The sequence below is a fragment of the Fusarium musae genome, chromosome 8, assembly GCF_019915245.1.
Source record: "Fusarium musae strain F31 chromosome 8, whole genome shotgun sequence".
Classification (NCBI taxonomy): Eukaryota; Fungi; Ascomycota; class Sordariomycetes; order Hypocreales; family Nectriaceae; genus Fusarium; species Fusarium musae.
The window spans coordinates 141133-162608 of NC_058394.1; the positions used below are offsets into that span (position 1 = coordinate 141133).

At 49.0% G+C, this 21476-nt stretch overlaps 9 protein-coding genes and 1 non-coding gene across 10 annotated transcripts; 5 read left to right on the forward strand and 5 right to left on the reverse strand.

Annotated features, from left to right (window-relative positions):
- Positions 1-35: 35 nt before the first annotated feature.
- J7337_010259 (uncharacterized protein) lies at positions 36-1230 on the reverse strand (the record flags this gene model as incomplete). Its single annotated transcript, XM_044827845.1, has 2 exons — positions 36-643; positions 699-1230. The coding sequence occupies 2 exons, from the start codon at positions 1228-1230 to the stop codon at positions 36-38; spliced, it is 1140 nt and encodes a 379-aa protein (XP_044676399.1).
- Positions 1231-3023: 1793 nt separating this feature from the next.
- HPM9 (FAD-linked oxidoreductase hmp9) lies at positions 3024-4574 on the forward strand (the record flags this gene model as incomplete). The annotated part of the gene is made up of 1 exon (XM_044827846.1): positions 3024-4574. One exon carries the CDS (start codon positions 3024-3026, stop codon positions 4572-4574), a length of 1551 nt encoding a protein of 516 aa, XP_044676400.1.
- Positions 4575-4594: 20 nt separating this feature from the next.
- J7337_010261 (uncharacterized protein) lies at positions 4595-5959 on the reverse strand (the record flags this gene model as incomplete). The annotated part of the gene is made up of 1 exon (XM_044827847.1): positions 4595-5959. The coding sequence occupies one exon, from the start codon at positions 5957-5959 to the stop codon at positions 4595-4597; it is 1365 nt and encodes a 454-aa protein (XP_044676401.1).
- Positions 5960-6717: 758 nt separating this feature from the next.
- On the forward strand, positions 6718-8928 carry AGL2_2 (Alpha-glucosidase 2; the record flags this gene model as incomplete). The annotated part of the gene is made up of 2 exons (XM_044827848.1): positions 6718-7334; positions 7386-8928. 2 exons carry the CDS (start codon positions 6718-6720, stop codon positions 8926-8928), a joined length of 2160 nt encoding a protein of 719 aa, XP_044676402.1.
- A 238-nt stretch (positions 8929-9166) lies between these two features.
- J7337_010263 (uncharacterized protein) lies at positions 9167-10717 on the reverse strand (the record flags this gene model as incomplete). Its single annotated transcript, XM_044827849.1, has 2 exons — positions 9167-9328; positions 9377-10717. The coding sequence occupies 2 exons, from the start codon at positions 10715-10717 to the stop codon at positions 9167-9169; spliced, it is 1503 nt and encodes a 500-aa protein (XP_044676403.1).
- A 1199-nt stretch (positions 10718-11916) lies between these two features.
- J7337_010264 (uncharacterized protein) lies at positions 11917-13308 on the forward strand (the record flags this gene model as incomplete). The annotated part of the gene is made up of 1 exon (XM_044827850.1): positions 11917-13308. The coding sequence occupies one exon, from the start codon at positions 11917-11919 to the stop codon at positions 13306-13308; it is 1392 nt and encodes a 463-aa protein (XP_044676404.1).
- Positions 13309-13873: 565 nt separating this feature from the next.
- J7337_010265 (uncharacterized protein) lies at positions 13874-14275 on the forward strand (the record flags this gene model as incomplete). The annotated part of the gene is made up of 2 exons (XM_044827851.1): positions 13874-14242; positions 14270-14275. 2 exons carry the CDS (start codon positions 13874-13876, stop codon positions 14273-14275), a joined length of 375 nt encoding a protein of 124 aa, XP_044676405.1.
- A 570-nt stretch (positions 14276-14845) lies between these two features.
- J7337_010266 (uncharacterized protein) lies at positions 14846-16522 on the reverse strand (the record flags this gene model as incomplete). Its single annotated transcript, XM_044827852.1, has 6 exons — positions 14846-15090; positions 15142-15219; positions 15273-15653; positions 15706-15997; positions 16044-16243; positions 16297-16522. The coding sequence occupies 6 exons, from the start codon at positions 16520-16522 to the stop codon at positions 14846-14848; spliced, it is 1422 nt and encodes a 473-aa protein (XP_044676406.1).
- Positions 16523-17487: 965 nt separating this feature from the next.
- On the reverse strand, positions 17488-18342 carry J7337_010267 (uncharacterized protein; the record flags this gene model as incomplete). The annotated part of the gene is made up of 1 exon (XM_044827853.1): positions 17488-18342. The coding sequence occupies one exon, from the start codon at positions 18340-18342 to the stop codon at positions 17488-17490; it is 855 nt and encodes a 284-aa protein (XP_044676407.1).
- A 297-nt stretch (positions 18343-18639) lies between these two features.
- Positions 18640-18729, forward strand: J7337_010268. The gene has a single exon. It is a non-coding gene; the product is annotated as a tRNA-Glu (tRNA).
- The last annotated feature ends 2747 nt before the right edge of the window (positions 18730-21476 follow it).

Below are 21476 nucleotides of genomic sequence, written 5' to 3' on the forward strand. Positions count from 1 at the left end.
GAACATGTTTACATACATACATCCCATGACTCGTTCTATCTAGGTGCTACTCTCATAATAGGTGCTTCATCCCCTTCGCTCAGGGAGAGACTATCAGCCCTCAGAGTGGCTATTGTGAATGTTTGGTTTTTGTGGACATATATACCACCGCTAACTTGGCCGCTGTGGTGGGCATCATCAAGAGGGATACAATCAGAAGCCACGATAGCCCGAGGCGTCAATGCAGAGCCATGGCCCCGACGACGCTGGGAACATCGACTGCTGTGATCGGCCGGATCTGTTCTACCGCTCCTCGATGTAGCGTACCTCTTGATGCTTCGGTTGAGTAGGCCCTTGAGTGCCGGTAGCGAGCCGACGACAAGAGCTGTTGCTGTTTCCACGGCGCCCCAAATAGCCAGGCCCACGAGATCGACCTGGTTTCCAACGATGACCTTTGACATGCGAACAAGGGCGACGGAGATGATGATTATACCCAGCGAAAAGACTATTCCAAGTCCAATCTTCTTCTTTATGTCGAGTTGTAGAGAGGGAAGTACTGCGATCGGAAGCGCCATGATCATGAGGTCGGTGGCAACGTCGACGGTAGTTGAGAAGATGACATTAAAAGACTGTCTCCATTGCTCTCGTGGGGAATCACAACTGCCTGTGGGAAGTCAGTAGATGATTGGGATATGGGCAGTGTGAGCTGGTTGACATACCTTGGAAGTAGTTGGAAGGCGGGCTGCAAGTAAGGATACTACAGATGATGCACACAATGAGCGCTGCGGCTGCAAACACTGCGACTGCGTACCAACATCGGCGAATGGCAGGGAACGGCTGCACCAGTCTATAGAACAAGGCCAGAAAGCTGGCTTTTACAGACCATAAGATGATCCAGAACAGCTTGATAATTGGGAACTGCCACCGTGTGATCTGAATGCGATGGGACTCGAGCTCTATCGGGTCGTAGGCTACGCGACCCGCCTGAAGGTAAGTCATATACCACAGAGAATCCATCTGCTCTGTCTGGAGTATAGCCATGGTGAGGGTACATAGCCACGCCCAAGTAATCCAGTAGTCATCGGCGAGAAAGCGTCGGTTCTGCAGCCATCGTACCGAGAGCCGTAGCGATATAAAGAGCGTAGCGATGGTGAAGCATGTCCAGACGATAATGACGAGTCCTTGGCGATCCACGGAGCGTGCAGCGCCTGTGAGGGGAGCATCTGGGTCTGGAGGGAGAGGTGTGGACATGATGATGATGATGATGAAGATGATGATGATGTCTTTGGCAGTGGCTTGCATGATGCATTATGGGGATCCATAGGGCTACTGATATAGGAGAGCAGGAGTCTGTCGCGTGGCGCGCGATAAACGCGTTGTTCAGTAGTGATTGGACACCGAAAAAAAGAGAGGCAAGGCTAAGACAATGGGACATCACGGCACAGCCGCATCACGTCACGTTGCGGGTGAAACAAAAGGAAATTTGATCGAGGGGCAAATCTTTTGCTGGTTATCTACATGGATGCAAATCACAGATCCCAGATCCGATCTGACAGCCCACGGAAGGCAGTGTGATGGAGACCAAGGGCCAAACTGGGAATATCTGTGGTCAACAGCTGAGCTCAAGAGCGGGAAATCACCCATCGTCTCTTTTTCTTTCAGTGAATAATTGGCTCTTGCGCGGTCAAGATGGCAACTACGAAATTACGTACGAAGTCACCATGACAAGCATGAAATGCGAGGTGCATTTTCAAAGCGGGCAGGGGACCAGGGACGGCAGTATCTATAGGTCCAATGATTTTGTCTGCTTTTGTTGGTCCAACAAGCGAGAGAACAGAAGGGAGACAACAATGATTTGCCTCCCTTCAGAATTGCTTTTTTCCATTGGTCCACTTTGTCTCACAGCAGCTTGGGAGGGATTCTTAGCCACATTGCAGATCTTTCCGTCTACGATAAGCCCTACCGCCATGTGCCGTGTTTCACATTAATTGAGTAGGCTAGTAGGGGGCCAGATGACGGCTAGTCCCTCTTTCGATTTCCCGGAATGGGGTTCTGCTTCCGTATTGGGATGAAGGGGGCAAAAGATATGTCTCAAGCTCAAATGGTGGAGTGAGGCTGAGAGGAATGGTCATGCATGCATGAGTCTACTCTCTCTCCTCTGTAGCTGAAGTCGATGATGCGAGGGAAAGATAGAGGCTCAGATGGACCTGGGAGAAATTCATGGTTGCAACCATGGGAAATGCAGGGAGGAAATGTGCCGTCAGCACGGTCCTTATTTAGTCAATTCGACCCAAGTATGGCATGGCTTACCAAAGTCCAATACAATGCAAATCTACGTGGATGATGACAAATCGATATATGATAACTCACAGTTCACTCTCCATTCGTTGAATCTGAATCGCAGATACCAAAGTAGTCAAGTTAGATCTAGTCCGGAGTCCTGCACCGTTGCCGCACAGCTGCATATCAAGGGTTACTAGTAAGGCCGTACCTGCATGAGCGTTTCTTACTGCATCCGACCAACAATTACTCCAGGCTCTCCAATACCTGCCCCAAATTCACTAGCTTGGTCAGAAATCGAGAACACATAAGCTCACCGAGGCTGTACGACTCCGGACTCCGCTGCGGCAAAATATGCATTGCAGTACATAAATGCTCCCTATAGACTGAGACTTGACGAGAGCCACTTGTCCGTACATATTCCTCTCTGTACATACATTCACCTCCACTTTCTTTTTCCCACGACAAATCTATCAGCATGTACAGCGACTTTCTTTTTCTTCTCCTGGCAGTACTTGCCGTTTGCACAGGAGCCATTAGTTCAACACAGAGATGCAAATGCGTATGTATACGAGAATCCAATCCATCGTATATATCATGACTAACAGTGAAAGACTCCCGGCCAATCCTGCTGGCCCTGTCCTGCAGAGTGGAAAGCTTTTGACAACAAGATTTGCGGCAGTCTTATCAAAGCTAAGCCAATCGCGCAATCATGCTACCCCGGTCCAGGGAAGGATCTGAGGCAATGCGCGTATGTGAACAAAATGTGGTCGGATCAGGATTTCCAGTCGTCGAATCCCATTGGAAGACCGTATCCGTACAACATCACCTGCGCGCCTGTGGATTACGCTGCAGGTCAGAAGCCCACCACTTGCAGTCTCGGGTCTTTGCCCGTTTACGCTGTCAACGCTACTACACTGTCCCAAATCCGAAGTACGATTTCTTATGCGCGTGAGAAGAATATTAGGCTTGTTGTTACCGGAACAGGCCATGATCTTCTCGGTCGCTCTGATGGGTTTGGTGGTCTGGAGCTCTGGCTTCATCAATTCAAGAACGGTATTAAGTTTCAGAAGACTTACAAATCTGAGAATCAGTGCAAAAAGTCACGCTGGAAGGGCAGCGCTATCAAGATTGATGGTAATTACCAGTGGCGCGATGTTTACAAGGTAGCTGAGGCGAATAACGTCATCGCAGTTGGCGGAGGTTCTCTCGCGCCGGGAGCGATCGGCGGGTGGGCTTCTGGTGGTGGCCATGGACCTGCAACGAGAAACTACGGTCTAGGCGCTGATCAAATACTTGAGGCAGAAGTGATGCTGGCTGATGGGAGAGTCGTCATCGCTAACCACTGTGAGAACACTGACCTATTCCGTTCTATGCGTGGCGGTGGTCCTGGCTATGGTATTACTCTGAGCAGCACCATCAAGGCTCATCCGAACGTCAAGACTGTCACAGCCCACCATCTCCAGATCGCGCCACTGGAGAAGACGAAGAAAAACGCAGATCTACTCGATGCTGTTTCTGTTCTGCTGCAGTCGCTTCCTGATCTCAACGACGCTGGTTTCGCTGGCTACGGTTACTGGTTTCGAAACTTTCAGAAAGTCTTTGTTGGCAACGCCACATCTGGTTATTCACACGGCGTCTGGACGATTGGAAAATGCCGTGAAGAGGCTGAAGCTGCTTGGGCTCCAGTACGAAAGGCCTTGTCCAGGTTTGAGGACAAGCTCTACATTAACGAGAGCTGGGCAACTTACGATGACTACTGGTCATTCTACCATGCTGAGTCAGGACTATATGATCCAACCGGGAATACTTCCATCTTGACATCTAGGCTTATCGACCGCAAGAGCGTCAAGAGCTTCGACAAGGTCCGAGGTGCCGTTGAAGTCATGAGCGGCAAACCAGATGAGTTCGGCACAAATGTCATTCTTCTCACGTCTGGAGGTCAAGTCTTCAAAGATGCTTCAGACAAGACAAGCGGCCTAAACCCAGCATGGCGAAAGTCACATTATGTTCTCATCTCAGGCACGGGTATTTCTCGTACCTGCAACACTACTGAGCGCAAAGCAGCGAATGACGATGTCACGTTTGTCAAGGGTGTCGCGGCGAAGAAGTTGGCTCCTGATACTGGTGGTTACATGAATGAGGGTGATCGCAATGATCCTGATTGGAAGGAGTCGTTTTATGGGAGTTTGTATGGAGAGCATTTGAAGACGAAGAGGAAGTATGATCCTTTTCATGTTTTTTACTGTCCTACTTGTGTTGGGTCTGAGGAGTGGGTTGAGAGGCCAGATGGGCCCTTGTGTAGAGTTGCATAGATGACTTGAGTATCTATAGCCTATTCTACTATGCTTCTAAGTCGTGTCTCCGGCGGATCCCATACGATATCCTGGATGCTAAGCCTTTGCCTCGCTGGGACTTTGATGCTACCAAGTTCAGAAGTAATTTCGATATTCTCTTCGTTCTTGAACAAAAGCATGGGCATGGTCTGGCGGAGTTCCGCTAACGTGAACATGTCATGGTGTCCTTCAGCAAGGGGTTTTAAAGCGTCCATTGCTCGTGTGCTGATGGCTTCGTAAAGGATCTTTGCATCCTCGACTGTCCCGGCATGGAATAAGCCAACACCTAAGCTTGCTATCTTAAGAGGATCGCCGTCGCCGTGGGGAGTGAATGGGTTACCGACGTTATTGACTGATAAGCAGGCGTTGATTCCGTAATCTTTGATTAGCTTTGGTACCATGATTGTACCGCAAGGTCGACTAAGTGGTTCGTTGTGTTCCGAGGCGTCTGAACCATGTCTGCCCATCATGTAGAGGTCGCTAGTCGGCAGTCCCACAAAGTGGATCGGTAACCCTGTCTCTCTCAGCTTCTCAGATAGTCTGATGAGATCATCATGAGAAGCCCAAGTAAGTCGGGTAGCATGCCCAAAGACAACTGTCGGCCCACCGGGGTATGTAGGCCACTTAAGATGCTCGAGCTCTTTGATGACGTGATCAAAGACGGACATATGGGTTCCATCGCCTTTCAGGTTGAACTCAATGTGAAAATCGAGATGCTTGCCATGTTTCAGTGCTGTCTCAATAGCCCACCGAATATTCTGATTCTGCGCTTCAAGATCGGATTCCACATATGGAGTACTCCCAATGACTTCAATATCCGAACCGAACTGTTCGAGCGCCTTCTCAAACATTGCTCGGTTTGCCTCTCCCTTCTCCGTCGAGAAGATAGGGTCCTGTGCAAAAGCGCAGATTTGTACTGTTAAAAAGTCCTCGAATTCCTTCTTCAACCGCAGTCCGACCTCCAGAGCCTTAAGCTCGGTGACAGAATCAACTTCAACAAAGGCTCTCATGAATGTAACACCTTGTTTGTAGCTTGTAGCTATAAGCTGAGAGCCTCGTAAGTACAAGTCCTCCTTGGTGTAGCGTTTCTTTGCTTCAGCTGTATTTGTCAATGCTTCCTGGAATCCTCCAGTTTTGGGGGCCAGATCAGAGTAATCTGGGTGGTGTGAGGATTTTGGGTGGTTGCATGTGAGAAGATATGGTTTGTCGAGGTGGATATGAGGATGGCAGAGGGAGGGAAGCATTACACTTGGTGTTGCTTTTTCGGCGGCTGGTTTCATGGAGGTCACTACCCCTTGTTCTACGCGGATGTCCCATTGTGCTGAGGAGTCTTGGAAAGGCAGAATGATGTTTTTGAGGTCCATTTTGAGTTATACTGAGATCTTTAAGGGTCAAAACTGAGAGAATAAACTCGTGATAATCGAGAATCCATTCACAGTGTCATTGATTCCCCTCATCTCGAATGTGAGCCAATCATGTTGGACTCTGGATGGATATTAGCCAGGGTGAATAATTATCCGGCCGGTTCCTTCACCTGTAACTTGCTTTAAGATCCTTTGTTGACTGGGTAAATATCCCATTGAATTGACGTTACCACCCAAAACCAATGGCCGAAATGCCTGCAAGTCAGGTTTCTTATTTGCGCGGATAAACTCAACGTCATAACCAAGTTTATCTTCCAAACGATCTCCAATTCTGGGGATTCTGGGCTGATCCTCCGCACAAACGATGACGATCTTGACTCAAAGGGGTATCTTTCGGTAGTCCACCATCAAGAAGTCCAACCTCTCCTCCACAAACTTCAATTCAAGATCGGCCCGTTTCGAGATCATCACGAGTAGCTACATATTGGGCTTCTCGTATTTTCCATCTGACCTTGAACTTTCCACTGATGGTTTTTTTTGATGGTTTATAAAGATGTCGGATCCCGCGGATGAGCCCCCTCGGATTTGACTTTCGTTTAAAATACTTTTGCTAGGGTCAAGATGGTGCTCGTTACATTGAAGGGCATTACGACGACGGCAGTGCTGTTCAGTCAGGCCGTCTCGGCTCTCGCGGAGAATTCAGATCGTGCGTCTTTATCCTCACATTCATCTTCAACTTCATATTGATCAGTATTAACATGTCTGCAGCAATTCACGTCGATGGCACCTCTTTCGCCCTCAACGGCGATAACGTCTCATACCGTTTCCACGTCGACAACACCACCGGAGATCTTATCAACGATCACTACGGCGGCCCCGTCGCCGAAGATGGAATCACCGCTGAAATCGGCCCCATCCAAGGCTGGGTCAATTTAATCGGCCGCGTGCGCCGCGAATTCCCCGACCATGGAAGAGGAGACTTCCGCGTCCCAGCGTTTCAGCTGCAACAAGCCAGCGGCACGACCGTCACGGACTTTCGGTACAAGTCTCACGAGGTTGTGCAGGGAAAGCCTGGATTGTCTGGCCTTCCGTCGACGTTTGGCGAGGCTGATGATGTGTCGACTTTGGTGGTGAGGATGTATGACAATTATAGCTCTATTGCTGTTGATCTATCGTATTCGATCTTTCCGAAGTATGATGCCGTTGTGAGAAGTGTTAATATTACGAATCGGGGTAATGCGACGGTGGATTTGAGAAAGGTTGCGAGTTGGAGTGTTGATTTACAGCAGGATGATCTGGATCTTATTGAGATTAGGGGTGATTGGGCTCGTGAGGGAATGCGCGTGCGTCGAAAGGTGGACTTTGGAACCCAAGGGTGAGCATTACCTCTGTGAACGTACGATACCGGGCATTAACAGTATCGCAGGTTTCAGAGCTCTACTGGTTATTCCTCTCATCTTCACAACCCGTTCCTCGCTCTCGTTTCATCAACGACTACAGAAACTCAAGGCGAAGCTTGGGGCTTCTCTCTAGTGTACACCGGTTCCTTCGCCGTTGACGTCGAGAAGAGCTCCCAAGGACTCACTCGCGCCATTCTCGGTCTCAATCCTCTCGACTTTTCGTGGCCACTGAAACCCGGTCAAACCTTCACCACTCCCGAGGTCGTCTCCGTATTCTCAAACAAGGGTGTTGGTGGTATGTCCCGACAATTCCACCGACTTTACAGAAAGCACTTGATGAAGAGTAAATACGCAGAAGAAACACGTCCTGTCCTTCTCAACAGCTGGGAGGGCTTGGGTTTCGAGATCAACGAAACCGCCATTGAAAAGATTGCCAAACAATCTGCAGAACTCGGTATCAAACTGTTCGTTATGGATGATGGCTGGTTCGGCAACAAGTACCCGCGCGTGAACGATTCAGCGGGTCTTGGAGACTGGCAGCCTAACAAGGAGCGCTTCCCTGACGGATTCACGCCCCTGGTTGAGAACGTCACCGACCTAAGAATTGCCAATGCATCCGACGATCTAAAGTTTGGTATCTGGTTCGAGCCCGAAATGGTGAACCCCAAGTCAGATTTGTACGACAAACACCCCGACTGGGCCATTCACGCAGGCTCATATCCTCGAACCGAGACGCGTAACCAATTGGTTCTCAACGTAGCCCTCCCCGAGGTCCAAGAGTTCATCATCGACTCTGTTTCCAAAATTCTCCGCGAATCACCAATTTCCTACGTCAAGTGGGATAACAACCGTGGAATTCACGAGACGCCTGATCCTACCCTTAACTACAAGTATATGCTGGGTCTTTATCACGTCTTTGAGACTTTGATGAGTCGTTTCCCTGATGTTCTCTGGGAAGGCTGTGCTTCAGGTGGTGGACGGTTTGACCCCGGTGTTCTTCAGTGGTTCCCTCAGATTTGGACTTCGGATGATACAGATGCAGTGGAGCGTATCAAGATCCAATTCGGCACGTCACTTGCTTATCCTCCATCTGCCATGGGGGCTCATCTATCGCATGTACCTAATGGAAATACCCAGAGAATTACGTCTGTCAAGTTCAGAGCGCACGTTGCTATGATGGGCGGCTCCTTTGGCGTCGAACTTGACCCAAGCGATCTTGAGCCAGAAGAGAGGGAACAAATTCCTGGTCTCATCCAACTTGCTGAAAGGATCAACCCGATTGTCATTACTGGCGACTTCTACAGACTTGCCTTACCTGAGAAAACTAACTATCCCGCTGGACAGTTTATTTCAGGGGATGGCAAGAAAGTCGTGCTTTTTGCATTCCAGACGAGAGCGACTATTAATAACTCCTGGCCCTGGTTCCGACTTCAAGGTCTGGACGCAAGTGCCAAATACAGGGTGGATAATAACCAGACGGTTTCTGGGTCGACACTGATGAACCTCGGTATTCAGTTGAGGTTCGAGGGGGATTATGATAGCCAGGTCTTGATGATTGAGAAGCAATAGTTCAGATAGCTAGGCTATGAGTAGCATACTGTAAATAACGCTCGAAAATAAATGGCTCGCTCGGTAATCTCAATGTCGTCGCAAGACATGATAACTTAAACTGTCCATCATCCAACACGCAAAGCACACAAGCAAGTTTCCACCGATATAATTCCCCGAAGCGCCGACATCTTTCTATTTTCACCCTCTCGCAAGTTCTCAAGCCGCCTTAAGCTTACTTCACTATAAGCTTAGCAGTTTAGTTCTGTGGCAGCTGCGCGTTAATAAGCTTCTGCAGCTGACGCAGAGTGTCGACACTCATGGTGACGTTGACCATCTCGGAACCTTCGATGCCATTTGAAGTAGCCACGTCAGGGTTTGGATAGTACCAGCACGCGATAGCAATAATAGCATAAATGACCTGGAACAGTCAGCAACTGCGGATACTCACATGAGAGTCTTGACTTACCACGAGAAGTGCACCCTCAAGCCAGTTGGACTCGCCATCACGGAGGAAGTTTCCAACCACCAGGATGGACAGAACAAGTAGGACAATCATAAAGATCTCAAAGTTCAAGTCCATGGGCTTTCCGATGGCCCAGCCGACGAGAACAACGAGGGGACCGTTGAACAGGGCTGTTTGGATAGATGGTCCGAGGCAGTGATACAGGGCGACATTAATGACACCATCTGAGAACTTGTTAGTCGATACCTTGAGGAGAGAAGGATTGCCCTTACCATAAGCTTCATCAATGGCTGTCAGGTGCTCAGCAGCCTTCTCAACAAAAGGCAATAGAATGAGACCCAAGAACTGATCAGGCACTCCACTCTCAACAACATGCTCAATCTTCTCAACAAGAAAGATCAGAAGAGCAGTAACAAAAGCCAGAGCAATCAATATAGCAATAATAGCCTCGGTCATGGTAAACTTGGGCTTCTCCATATCAGCCTCGCGATCAGCATCTCGATGCTCATCCATCTCAATAACCTCATCGAAGATACTATGCTGGCTGCTAGCCTGGTACCAGATGTAAAAGAAAAACGCGATAATCAGTGCAATTGATGTTGCTTGACTGATGCGCAGAACATCGTCTTGGAGTTTACCCTCTGTAAACTTCTCGTGCAGAATTCGGAAGCCTGGGAAGTCGGGGACAACCTCGGCTTTGAGCGCGGAGTAGAATGCACTGGGAATGAGGAGACCGAATGCTGCGACGAGGAGGAGTCCGGTGCCGACTTCTGAGACAATGGCGTGGAACTTTTGGCTGGCTTGCTTGAGGCCACCAACGAAAAAGCAGAGGCCAAGACAGAGGAGGAGATTGGTAAGGATACTGCCGAGGATCGCGGCCTGGATGATAGGAATGAGGTTTCCTTCATCGCCGTTATCCTCAGGAGCGTTGACCTCATGCTTCGACAGCAAAACAATAAAGAGAATAATCTCAATGATAGATCCAAACGTCGTCTCGATGAGAATACCAGCTACCTTGGGCAACTTGCGCGCAAACTCCTGTCCCGCAAATCCAAGCAGGTTGGCAGTTGGGATCACGGCGATGTACGCGGTAGCAAACTTCCAGAGATGCAGGCCAGGGAAGAACTGAAAGATGATAGCGATGGGGACAACCGGCCAGAGGATGTTTACCCATTTCGACGCGGTGCAAGAGCTTCGCCAGAGAACAGCGAGGAAATGACGAGGATGAAAACCGCTCCTCCCGCTTTCTCCCTCGTGAGCGATATGGCTTGAGATCTGCGGCAGAAGCGGGGTTGATTCATCTCTATGACCATTACCATGGCCGGGGAGGATATTGCTCGCCATGATCACGAGTCAAGTAACAAACAACCGAACAAAGAAGTACTCAAGACTTCAGAAGCTTAAGTGAAATAAGATTGAAAATAGGCTCCGGGAGAGGAGAGGGCCAAGAAATAAGAACAGAAAGGGGCTGGGATCGTAATAACGTGACGCTGGTGTTTGCGGTGGTGGCGCAGTTGAATGTCCAATGAAGACGCCGTGATGAGACACATTTACAGGGGCTCAAGGCAGGGATCGAAACTCTAAACAAAGCTTGTTTTTGCTGACGTTTTGCTCAGCAGGGTTCTAGACTTTCAGAAGCATTGGCCATGGTTTTACCCCGCAGAGTAAAATCTGATCTGACTCTTGTTTTCGAGTGAGGGTTCGATGAGATTAAAGCTTCCGCGCCAGTCGGGTTCAATAGGCTAGATATCAAGCTATGCTCTCACTGTGAAAGTTTACAGAGCTAAAGTCTTGCAGACTTATCGATAATGAAACCATCTCTCCAAGTAGTCTAGCCATGTTGGACAGCCCCAGCACGGAATGGTCGCCCTCGATACTAGCGCGCACAAGATCTTCCCCCGGACGAAAAAAATACAAGCATAACCTCGCAAAAACACGCGTGATCCCGTCATCGGCAGTCTTATTTTTTTGACACCAAGACCAACGAATGAGAAACGCGTCTCCCCGCACTCACTCACCCTGCAGGCTCACCGATTCTCACCGATGGGCAGAGTTTCATTCTCGTCTTACCGAGAAAGCCTATTATGTAAAATGGTAATACACTTTAGTGTGGTTGTTGCGTTGGTCACGGCTACGACGGTCATTGCGCGAGGGACTGGTATAGTTATCGTTATGTAAATTTTACCTACAGTATTCTTTTGTGGGTGAAAAAGTCTGAGCTCATGTGATGAAAATTTACCAGTTGTCAATTTCTCTTGCTAGACTATATAACTATTCTTCCTCTTTCCCCAGATACAATGATTTATAGTCATTCTTTTCTTCTATCTTCTATCTCCTACCCTACGATATCTCGATTCCGACTAGTCCAAAGTTTCACTACAGCATCTCCATCGTGATTGGACAGATCCGTTTTCGTCCAGCTTGATTCAAATAGCTTGGCTTACGACATCACCCGCGAGACCGCGCACATAATGCCTTCAGCGGTGAGGACTAATTTCTCTCCTCCTCCATCAAAGCAGCTCAAACCCATACCCTTCCGTCCAATGAAGTCCCCCATCCCCGACTATCTCAACCGCGTGCTGGAGAATGCGCGGCCCATAGAAGATGGCAAGCCCGCCAGCTACATCGAGACGCTGGCAAAGGCGGACACGTCGAAGATAGCTGTTGCGCTGGCCATGGTGGATGGCCAGATTTACTCTGCGGGCGATGACGACGTTGAGTTTTCGATGCAGTCTATCTCCAAGGCGTTTGTGTATGCGCTTGCGATTGAGGATGCGGGGTTGGAGAAAGTGCTGGAGAAGATTGGCGTGGAACCCTCTGGAGACGCGTTTAATAGTCTGTCGTTGGAGCGCGGGAGTAACAGACCCATGAATCCTATGATCAACGCGGGAGCCATCACAGCACATTCTCTTATCGGAGGACCAGACTGGACAGCAGAGCAACGATCAGACCGCATCCTCAAAGCCATGTCGAAGCTAGCAGGTCGTCAATTACGCGTCTGCGAAGAAGTTTACGAGGCTGAGCTACGAGACGCCAATCGAAACATGGGAATTGGTTACATGCTCAAAGCAGCTGGCATCATCACCGGCGACGCACAGCAGATCGTGCAGGGATATATCCGCCAATGCGCCATTAACGTCAACGTTCGAGACTTGGCGACCATGGCTGCTACGCTCTGCAACGCAGGCTGTCACCCTGCAACAGGAGAAAAGATCATTCCTCAAGACAGCGTGCGGCAGATCCTCTCCGTCATGACAACTTGCGGCATGTACGATGCTGCAGGAGACTGGGTATCGCGGATTGGCATCCCAGCCAAGAGTGGAGTTGCTGGTGGTATCATCGGTGCTCTGCCCGGCCAAATGGGCATCGCTGTGTTTTCACCCAAGCTTGATACACGAGGAAATAGTGTTCGCGGCGTCGCCATCTGCGAGCAGTTATCCAGCGACATGGGTCTTCACATGATGGACGTCAGCCAAATCGCCCAAGCGACCGTGCGCGTATCCGTCGCGACAATCCTCCCCGGCGACAACGAACCACACCACACAAACTGCAACAAAGAAGTCATCATCTTCAGTCTGCGCGGTGTAGTACGCTTCGGCGGCTCAGAGCGCCTAACACGCGCCATCACACGAGAGCTCGGGGACCCAAACCCCGATGATCCAGGTTCTGGACGGAGTCGGTTTGTGTGCGCCGTGGTGTTTTCGTTCCGCGATGTGTTTTCGTTTAATGCGGTGGCGCAGAAGATTATTCAGGCGGATATTACGAGATTGCTGCTTGATGGGCGGACGGTGGTTGTTATAGATCCCGTGGGAGTTTTGCAGATGGAGACGAAGCGGACGGGCAGTAACCTCAAGATTGTGGATAATGAGACTGCTGCGAGGGATTTTATTGGAGGAATTGGGTGCCATACTGTTTCAAAGAATGATGAATGGTGATTTGGCGTTTTTGAAAATAAAATAGAAAATAATACTTGTGAACCCAGCTCTGCCGATGCGTACTTGCAGTGACTAAAACAACAGCCAGTCCGATACTTTACCGGATAATGACGAACTGTCCACCGAAGTGATGTGTATAGAATCCTTGTCAGCTGTCCGGAACAAAAGCCCCCCACTTGGCACCCGTCCTCATATGCCATTACATTGTGATACTGTCATCTCTGGTTGCAGCGGTCAGCAGGGGATACGCCTGTCTCTTTCCAGTATTGCCAGCAGGTTGGCAACAATGACGTATCCGGGGAATTAATAAACTCTCATATAAAAATAGAGAACGCGCAACTACTCAAAGAATCCATTGCGAGGCTGGATCCGAGTCCGAGGTAGGGTCCGTGGTTAGCCTGGGTGAACGGGACCCGCGGACGCGGTTGGTGACTGCAACCTAGCCCCCACTTCCAAAGCTTCTTGAGCTGTCTTCTATAGTTAAAGAGACCAGTGCTCCGGAAATGAAGCTGAAACAGCATCGAAATCCAAGTTAGGACCATTCAACTACCCCAAGACAAGCAATATGCCACAAATTATTCACCTCGTGCGCCATGGCCAAGCCGTTCATAACCTCGGCGAAGCAAACAACATTCTGCCCGACACAGACTTGACGCCTTTGGGACAAGAGCAAGCTAAAGGCCTGATCTCCAAGTGCCCGGAGCTTGCCAATGTTGACCTCATTGTGTCATCGCCATTGCGGCGAACTCTCCAAACGACCTTGCTGGGGTTCTCTTCACAACTTGAGCGCGGCTTACAAATTGTGGCCTTGCCAGAAGTGCAGGAAGTCAGCGCTATGAACTGCGACACGGGCAGTGATCTCGCTGTGATAAAGGAGGAGTTCAGACAAAAACCTGTGGATTTCAGTCTGGTTGAGCCGGGCTGGCAAGTCAAGGTATGCAGTGTAACATTGACACCCCAGCTCTGATCTGTCGAGCCGGATTAATAATCTGTTAGGAGGAGGGTAAATGGGCTCCAGTTGTGGGCAGTATTTCAGAGAGGGCCCGGGCCGCACGGCAATGGCTGAGTGAAAGACCCGAGTCAGAAATCGTGGTTGTCACTCATGGTTGCTTCTTACATTTCTTCACGGATGATTGGGTCAACTCTGTGAACCCAGATGGTATGTTGTTGTCAATGAACAAGCTGCCTAGGTCCCAACGTCAGCAGGTACGGATTGGGCCAATGCAGAAGTTCGTTCTTACACGATTTCGCATGACGACCGCGAAGGGCCAGTTTTATGTGAGACTATAGAGTCTAGAATGAGACGAGGAGTAGATCTAGTTCCTCTGACGAGAGAAGAACAACTAAATCTACGACAGAATGCAATGAAGGCAGCGATTGAATGGGGTCTTATACGGCCGTGACGGGTGTTGTTTATAGTAGATACTTCAGCGTAGAGGAAACAGTTCACAAACACGAGTCATCATTTCATCTAAACTTAGTTGTAGTGAGAGGCTCAATTGATGATATTTGACATGAAATGCTACCGGTACATCATTTATGTAGATGAGATAGGCTTCTTGGACATGGTCGCAACGAACGCCGCCAGCGCAGCCTCAGGCTGGTACGCCGGAACTTCATGACCAGCGCCATAAACACGCAACCAGCTCAAGTTTCCAGAGGTCTTGAATTCACCGTATTTCGTTCCACCGACAGTGAAAGACTTGAGAGGAGCGGAGACAAATGATTGCGGGGCGATTGAGTTGAGGGCTCGGTAGTTACCCATCCAGTTGCAGATCCAGTCTAGTCATGTTAGATACCGAATTATAGAGGACAGGAGCCTGGGTGACTTACCAGCGTCGCCGGCCCAGATGAGAACTTGGATCTTTGAATCAATGACTTGCTTAAGTGTCGGTAAGAATGATCGGCCCCCTGAAAAGAACCGTTAGTTCCAATCACGCATACAGGCTCACAGGAAAACATACTATCACCACTAGCGATAAACTTGTTATAAGACTCATCACCGCACTCTTGGTAATCAGACTGCGCACCGATCGCCTTCATCACAGATGCAGATGTAAGGTAGGTAGAGTAAGTCGAAGGAGGGAAAGGGTCGTTGCTGGGCGCGCGGATATCGTAGACATCAAAGTCTGCCAGTCTCTCCAGCGGGCTTTCAATAGCAGAACTGCAGACGTCATCTGCGTTGCCGCATGCAGCATCGTTGCCTGTGAGACCGGGGCATTTGGCAAATGCAGGGACACACTTTTGGTTGTACGTGTTGAGATACTTGCTGTACTGAGTTGGCGTGATGAGTTTGCGGTAGGTGTTGTTAGCGGCGAAGTCGATATAATCTCTGTACTGGTTGCCTACGTATTCATGTCAGCATTGAAAGCTAATCTAAAGGCGTGGAGAACTTACCAGGATCAATCCAGCCGTTGTTGATACCAAGGGCCACAAGGTTGATCTTCTCGCCCTTGATCTTTCCAGCATCGATAGCAGCGTTCTGCTGTTCAAAGTAAAACGCAAACTCAGGACCGTAATGACCACCGTATGACTCAGTGAAAAGACCAAAGTCACGGTTCTCATACTCGGGAAACTGGGCGTAGAAAGCTTGGAGGAGATTCCAGACTCGGGGAGCAGCAGCGAGAGTGGACACAGCATCATCGGTGCCGTAGCTGAAACCAGTAGCAATAGGTTGATCAACGTACAGCTGTGACCGTTAGTGGATTGTACCTGTGGGGATTGTGTGATCATACCATGTTGGCAAAGGTGTTCCATGAGTTGGGGTTCAGAGTCGGCTTGGACCCGCCGTTGTTGAAGGTGCAAGGTCCATTTTCCTGAAACAAGCCGATCATGGAACTACAGCCCGGACCACCGTTGAGCCAAAGGGCCAGTGGAGCGGTTTTAGCGTCCTTGCGAGACTCAAAGAACCAAAAGAACATGTTCATGTTGGTGCCTAATCATGGCTTCTGTTAGACAGGAGGTCAGAGAATTTAATGAGGTCCTTACCGACGGAGAAATAGCCAGAGTGCTGGTTCACACCAGGCGTCGTCTCGCAGATTCCAGAGTTGGAGACGATCTTGGTCTTGGAGCCAGTCGCAGCATGCTCGAAGACCTTGTACTTGATACCAGCGTCTTCTTGCACGTATCTCTTGTCGAGGCTGGCTGCAGGTTTGCAGCTGCCTTGGCCGACAAGGGCAAGCGCCGTGAGCACATTCAACAAAGCTGTCTTCATGATGACGGATGCTATCGAACTTGAATGGGAGAGCGATAGTTGTACAAGAAATACTGCCAAGACGGGAGGATCAAACTACAAATATATAGATCTAGGCGATCTCGATCGGGCGCTACTATATTCCCGGGTAGCCCGCATTCCAAGCGTTTCACTATACCCGTATACTATACGACTCAAGTTGACAAACTATCTTATCGCCCGAGAGATTAATGCCACCTTCCTGATTAAAGGGGGAGATCTTTTGTCAATGCCAAAGGTTCCTGATGATCCGGAGGTAGGATTAGCCAATACGGCGCGGGAGTCAGGCGACAGTAGGCAGTGGATACTGTCGATCTCTGGGTCATCCCGGTACCGTGAAACAAGGCATTGTCTTGCTTACAGTACCCAGGAGGATTCACAAGGCAGACCAAACATACTCCTGTTGAGACAGAGTTTCAACCGCCTCGTAAATATTTAAATTCACATCCTCCCGTATTATCCATTTCGGTACATGATGTATCACACAGATTAACCTGCAGAAGCGCATCTTATCAAGCCTCATGGCGACCTTCCAGAACAAGCGATCTTCCGAGCCACGAGATCTAGGTCTCGGCACTTTTTAGCCGTTAATCTGGTGACCGTGCATGCAAACTCACTTGCCGAATATCCGAGCTCGGCTGCTCTGATTGGCGCGCGGGCTTATCGAGAATTCATGCTTAGAATTAATTTTCTCACTAATGAAACCCAATATCGCAATGGTATGCAGAGATGTCGTATTAAATGGCAGACATTCAGAGTATTGATCTGGTGGAAATTTCCGCCTATAGGTCGTCTACTGGTTCCTCACTGTTATGTAATCTGACTATAGAAGTGATATTATATCTGTGACTGCAAGTCTGTGGCTAGTGTAATGTTCTCTGAGGTTCGTTTTAAATTCTGGCGTCCTTATGTGGTGTCGCAGTAGCCTCATATGCAACGGACAAGAGTTAATTCTGACGATATTTAAGCAGTAGTAGCGTTATCTCACTGTTGCCCTGTTCTTGAGCTGTGTCCATTGCACTTCGGCCATTATCATCCCTAGCTCCTATGTCCACCTTGCCAGTCCCCAGAAGCTGCTTCACTATATCATGCTGTCCCGCTTGAACTGCATGCATAAGCGCAGTGCGCCCATCATCATCGTCCGTTCTGTTAAAGTCCACTCCCGGAAGTGTCAGGAGCGTCTGAAAAATCTTTGTATTGCCATGTTCCAAAGCATCGATTAAAGATGATGCAGTATAGCGTGAGAGGCCCCAGCGGCAGTCTCGCGACTCAATGTCAATGCGACCAAAGTCCAGGAGCGTGAAGAAGAGTTCCTCGTTATTCACATGTACAGCCCACCCAAGAGCTGTACGACCATCTACCCACCAATTGAAATCGATACCGTCTTGGCGGAGTAGAAGTTTGATCACGTCAACGTGCCCGTATTTAACAGCCCATGAAAATGCAGTATCTCCGCATCCGTCGTTAGGATCAGCATCAACCTTGCTCGTTCTGAGAAGTCGCCTCACGATGCCGGCGTAGCCAAACATTGAGGCCACGAGTAAAGGTGTGTCGCCGATGCCATCTAGGTTGTCGACGTCTATATCTCGTGTGTTGAGCAGTAGCTTGACTATCGCTTCGTAGCCTTTTTCAGCGGCAATGCAAAGAGGAGGTTCATGAGATGGATAATTAACATCAATGTCGCGTGCCTGCAACAACAGCTTGACAATAGCCACATCATTCCTTCGGGTAGCCTCTAGCTGCGGTGAGTCTATCCCTCCGTCGGGAAGGTTAGCTAGAAGTTTCTGTCTCTGAACAAGCATCTCCGCAACGCGCGTGGTACCTTGCTGAGCAGCATACCACAGCGCAGTCTTGATAAAATCCAAGTCTATAGCTGTTGTATGTTTCGGGACTGAGACTACATGTCGAAGTTCCAGTAGTTAGTGGACGTTTCGCAAACACCATCCATGCCAGAACCTTTTACATTTCTTACAATAGAGCAGAAGGAGAGTCGAGGCGTGACAGCTTAAGCTGTAGCATGTCTTGTGAGCGATTGCCATCTGATCTCAATGGATGGAACCAAATGTGAAGGTCCAGAATCAGGCCCTCTAGTAACCGAGTCCGGTATGGTGTAGTGGCTAACATTTCGCGCTCTCATAACCTGAGAGATCAGTACCGCGGAGCCCAGGGTTCGATTCCCTGTACCGGAGTTTCCTTTTGCCGATGGGTCCAATTACCCTTTTGTCAACTCGGCCACAGAACTTGTGAGCATTTTCCCTGCCTGCCTGTCGCCGTTCCAGCGCGATTCTTTTTATTCATGATACCCCCCACCCAAACTGGTTGCCTAACATCATCCTCTCAAGCTCTCTTTTCTCAATCCCTCAGTGCCTACTGCCAATGTAGATTATGATCTCTGGTCCATCGCTTTACCCACTTCACTCGTCCTTCCGGGTCGCCTGTAACAAATTGATAGAATATCTCAAGAGTGTAATGTCCAAACTCCTCGGCTGTAAGACTCTTCAACATAGCAAATTTAGGATAACCGCCCATGACAAGATAAATGACAAAGGCCATCTCTTCTAACGCACTCCTGTCCAAGAACTTGTCTCTTCGCAGAGTTGATATATCCTGTGTCCAACTTTCAGGTGTCTCGACGGGTTTTGGTTGCCGGGATAAAAGAGAGTGATCAAGTCGGGTTATTAGATATAGATACCCTTTGAAAATAGTAGGAATGATGGTGCAGGGATATCTCTCAACTGAAGCGTCAGGGTGATTGAGAAATGGCCTTGAAAACTTTGTCTTTACATCAATCAAAGTACTGAACAGAGATTGGGTTCCGTAGTAAAAAGTGTTGCAATAACAATCAAATCTCAGAAATCTCTCCACGAATCTGAACTTGTCATAACACGGGGCCTTTTCCAGTAGAAAGTGGCTGCTGGGCCTCTCCGTCAAGCTGTGAGAGCTCTCTTGATGGTGACGATAGGCAAGGCAAAGCTCGGGTACTAGAATCTGAGCCTTTTCCAGAGTTGGGAGACCTAGGTAGCCTGCGGTTGGTTGCCTGATGCATTCCTGTGAAACAATGGAATTCAGTGCAGGTTTGAGCTTTTCCTCTAACTCCGAGGCTGTCAAATACTGTGACTGGGCGCGTAGATTACGCAGATCCACGGTGAAGGCAACGAAAGGCAGAATAAGTTCGTCCCCATAGACTTGGAGCAGGTCTTGCAAATGATGCCTTAAAAGAGAGGCCCGGTGTTGTTGGAAGGTGCGTAACAGAGCAGGTGAGGCTGTGATCAGATGACGGATATCCTGGAGTGGGGTTTGGTTGAGTATTTCCATTCTCATCTCAGGTGGCAGGTCTGAGAAGAAGTCTGCGCAGCCTTGGTGCTGCGTTTCCTGTCGGGAGGTCATGTTTGATTTTTCGGGGGTTAGAGTATTCCAGGAGAAGTGGTTACGTCCTTCTTGTTTAAATATGTCCACCGCAGTATGACTCAGCTAATTCTGGCACATGATCTACCCTGCTGGTTCGTGAGTGTATAAACTTCAGGTGGCGCTATAGAGTTTGGTCCCTCCAAAAGCTATTGCTGAAATTCGTAAAAAGAAAAGTCTGAGGGACCAGTGGAGTATAATACTGGCTCTTGGGTCAAGATCGTCCTCCGCTTGTCGGGTGCCCATCGGCCTTGAAGTTGGGAACTCCTGGTGCATGAACTATTTGGCTTCCCTTGAGATGTGTCGAAGTGATTAGGATGCATGTGTGATTCTCTGGCCTTTCAAGCTGCACATAGTTTGTCTTTGGCTTCTCTTTTAGTAGTGCCACAACTATCAAGGTTCTCAGAACTCGTGTATGATCATGGTTTGTCTGCATATCGACTGGCTGTGAGTTGTTCCACGATGTCAGCAAGGTTGGCCACAATGTTTCAAAAAAATCTTGCAATATCAGCTGTCCATTTCTATAACACTATGCCATTTCTACTGTCGCCAAATATTTCCAACTTTGCTTATCTGTCGGTTTGACTAATTTCAAGGGTCAAGGCCATTCGGATTCTCCCTCTTCTAAATCTGCCAACCTCGCAGTCAAGCAGTTTATTTCCATAACCACCTCACACAAAGAACGGCCATACCAGGTTACGAAGCACCTCTGTCCCGCTACTGCGTTTTATAGCCCCAAAGAGTGAAATGCCGATAAAACTTGTGATAATAAGGCCTTTTGTAGGCTGCCCATACTTCACATCTCCGTAGGTTCGACACAACGAGTTCTTCAAACTCCTCCTCCATAGTTTTCAAAAGCGTCTCAGGGGAGAGTTGCTCAAAGAACACAAGTTTGGGATAGCCTTGCATTAAAAGACGATGCACGAAGTAGTCGTCCTGGTCCGGACTACGATTCCGAAAATTAATCATGGCCGTTTCTGCAAGATACTCCTTCCATGCCCCCTTTGGCCAGACAACGCCTTTAGTACGGCGAGGATACCTACTGTCGAGCTCACTCATGATGTCTGAGTATCGGTCACGAACTTTGCCCACAATCATATAGGGGTACATCCGCAGAATCTCATCATCGAATTTTGGAAACGGGGGAAACGAATTCAAGAAGGCATCCTTGATACAAGCACGTTTCTGAAAAAGGCCTTGATATTTGTGATGGAGTATGTCCCAGAAATTCCAGAAGACGTCCGTCATCGTAACCTGTTCCTGAAAAAGGCCTTGGTCTTTGTGATAGAATATGCTGCGGTAGCAATCGAATCTTAGAAACCCGTCGCTGAATGCTGCCCTCAAGCCCAGGGGTGCCTTGGCCGGCCATAGCGAGTCTGGGCTCCGATACTGAAATTTAGCTTCAAGGCCAATTTTGAAAGCATCGATGATCTCGGGCAAGAGGTCTTGGGCTGCGATGATCATGTAAAGGCTAATGTCGCCTCTTTCCATTGTCGTCTTGGCGTTGAATCGTAAGATGGAGTCCAGAACA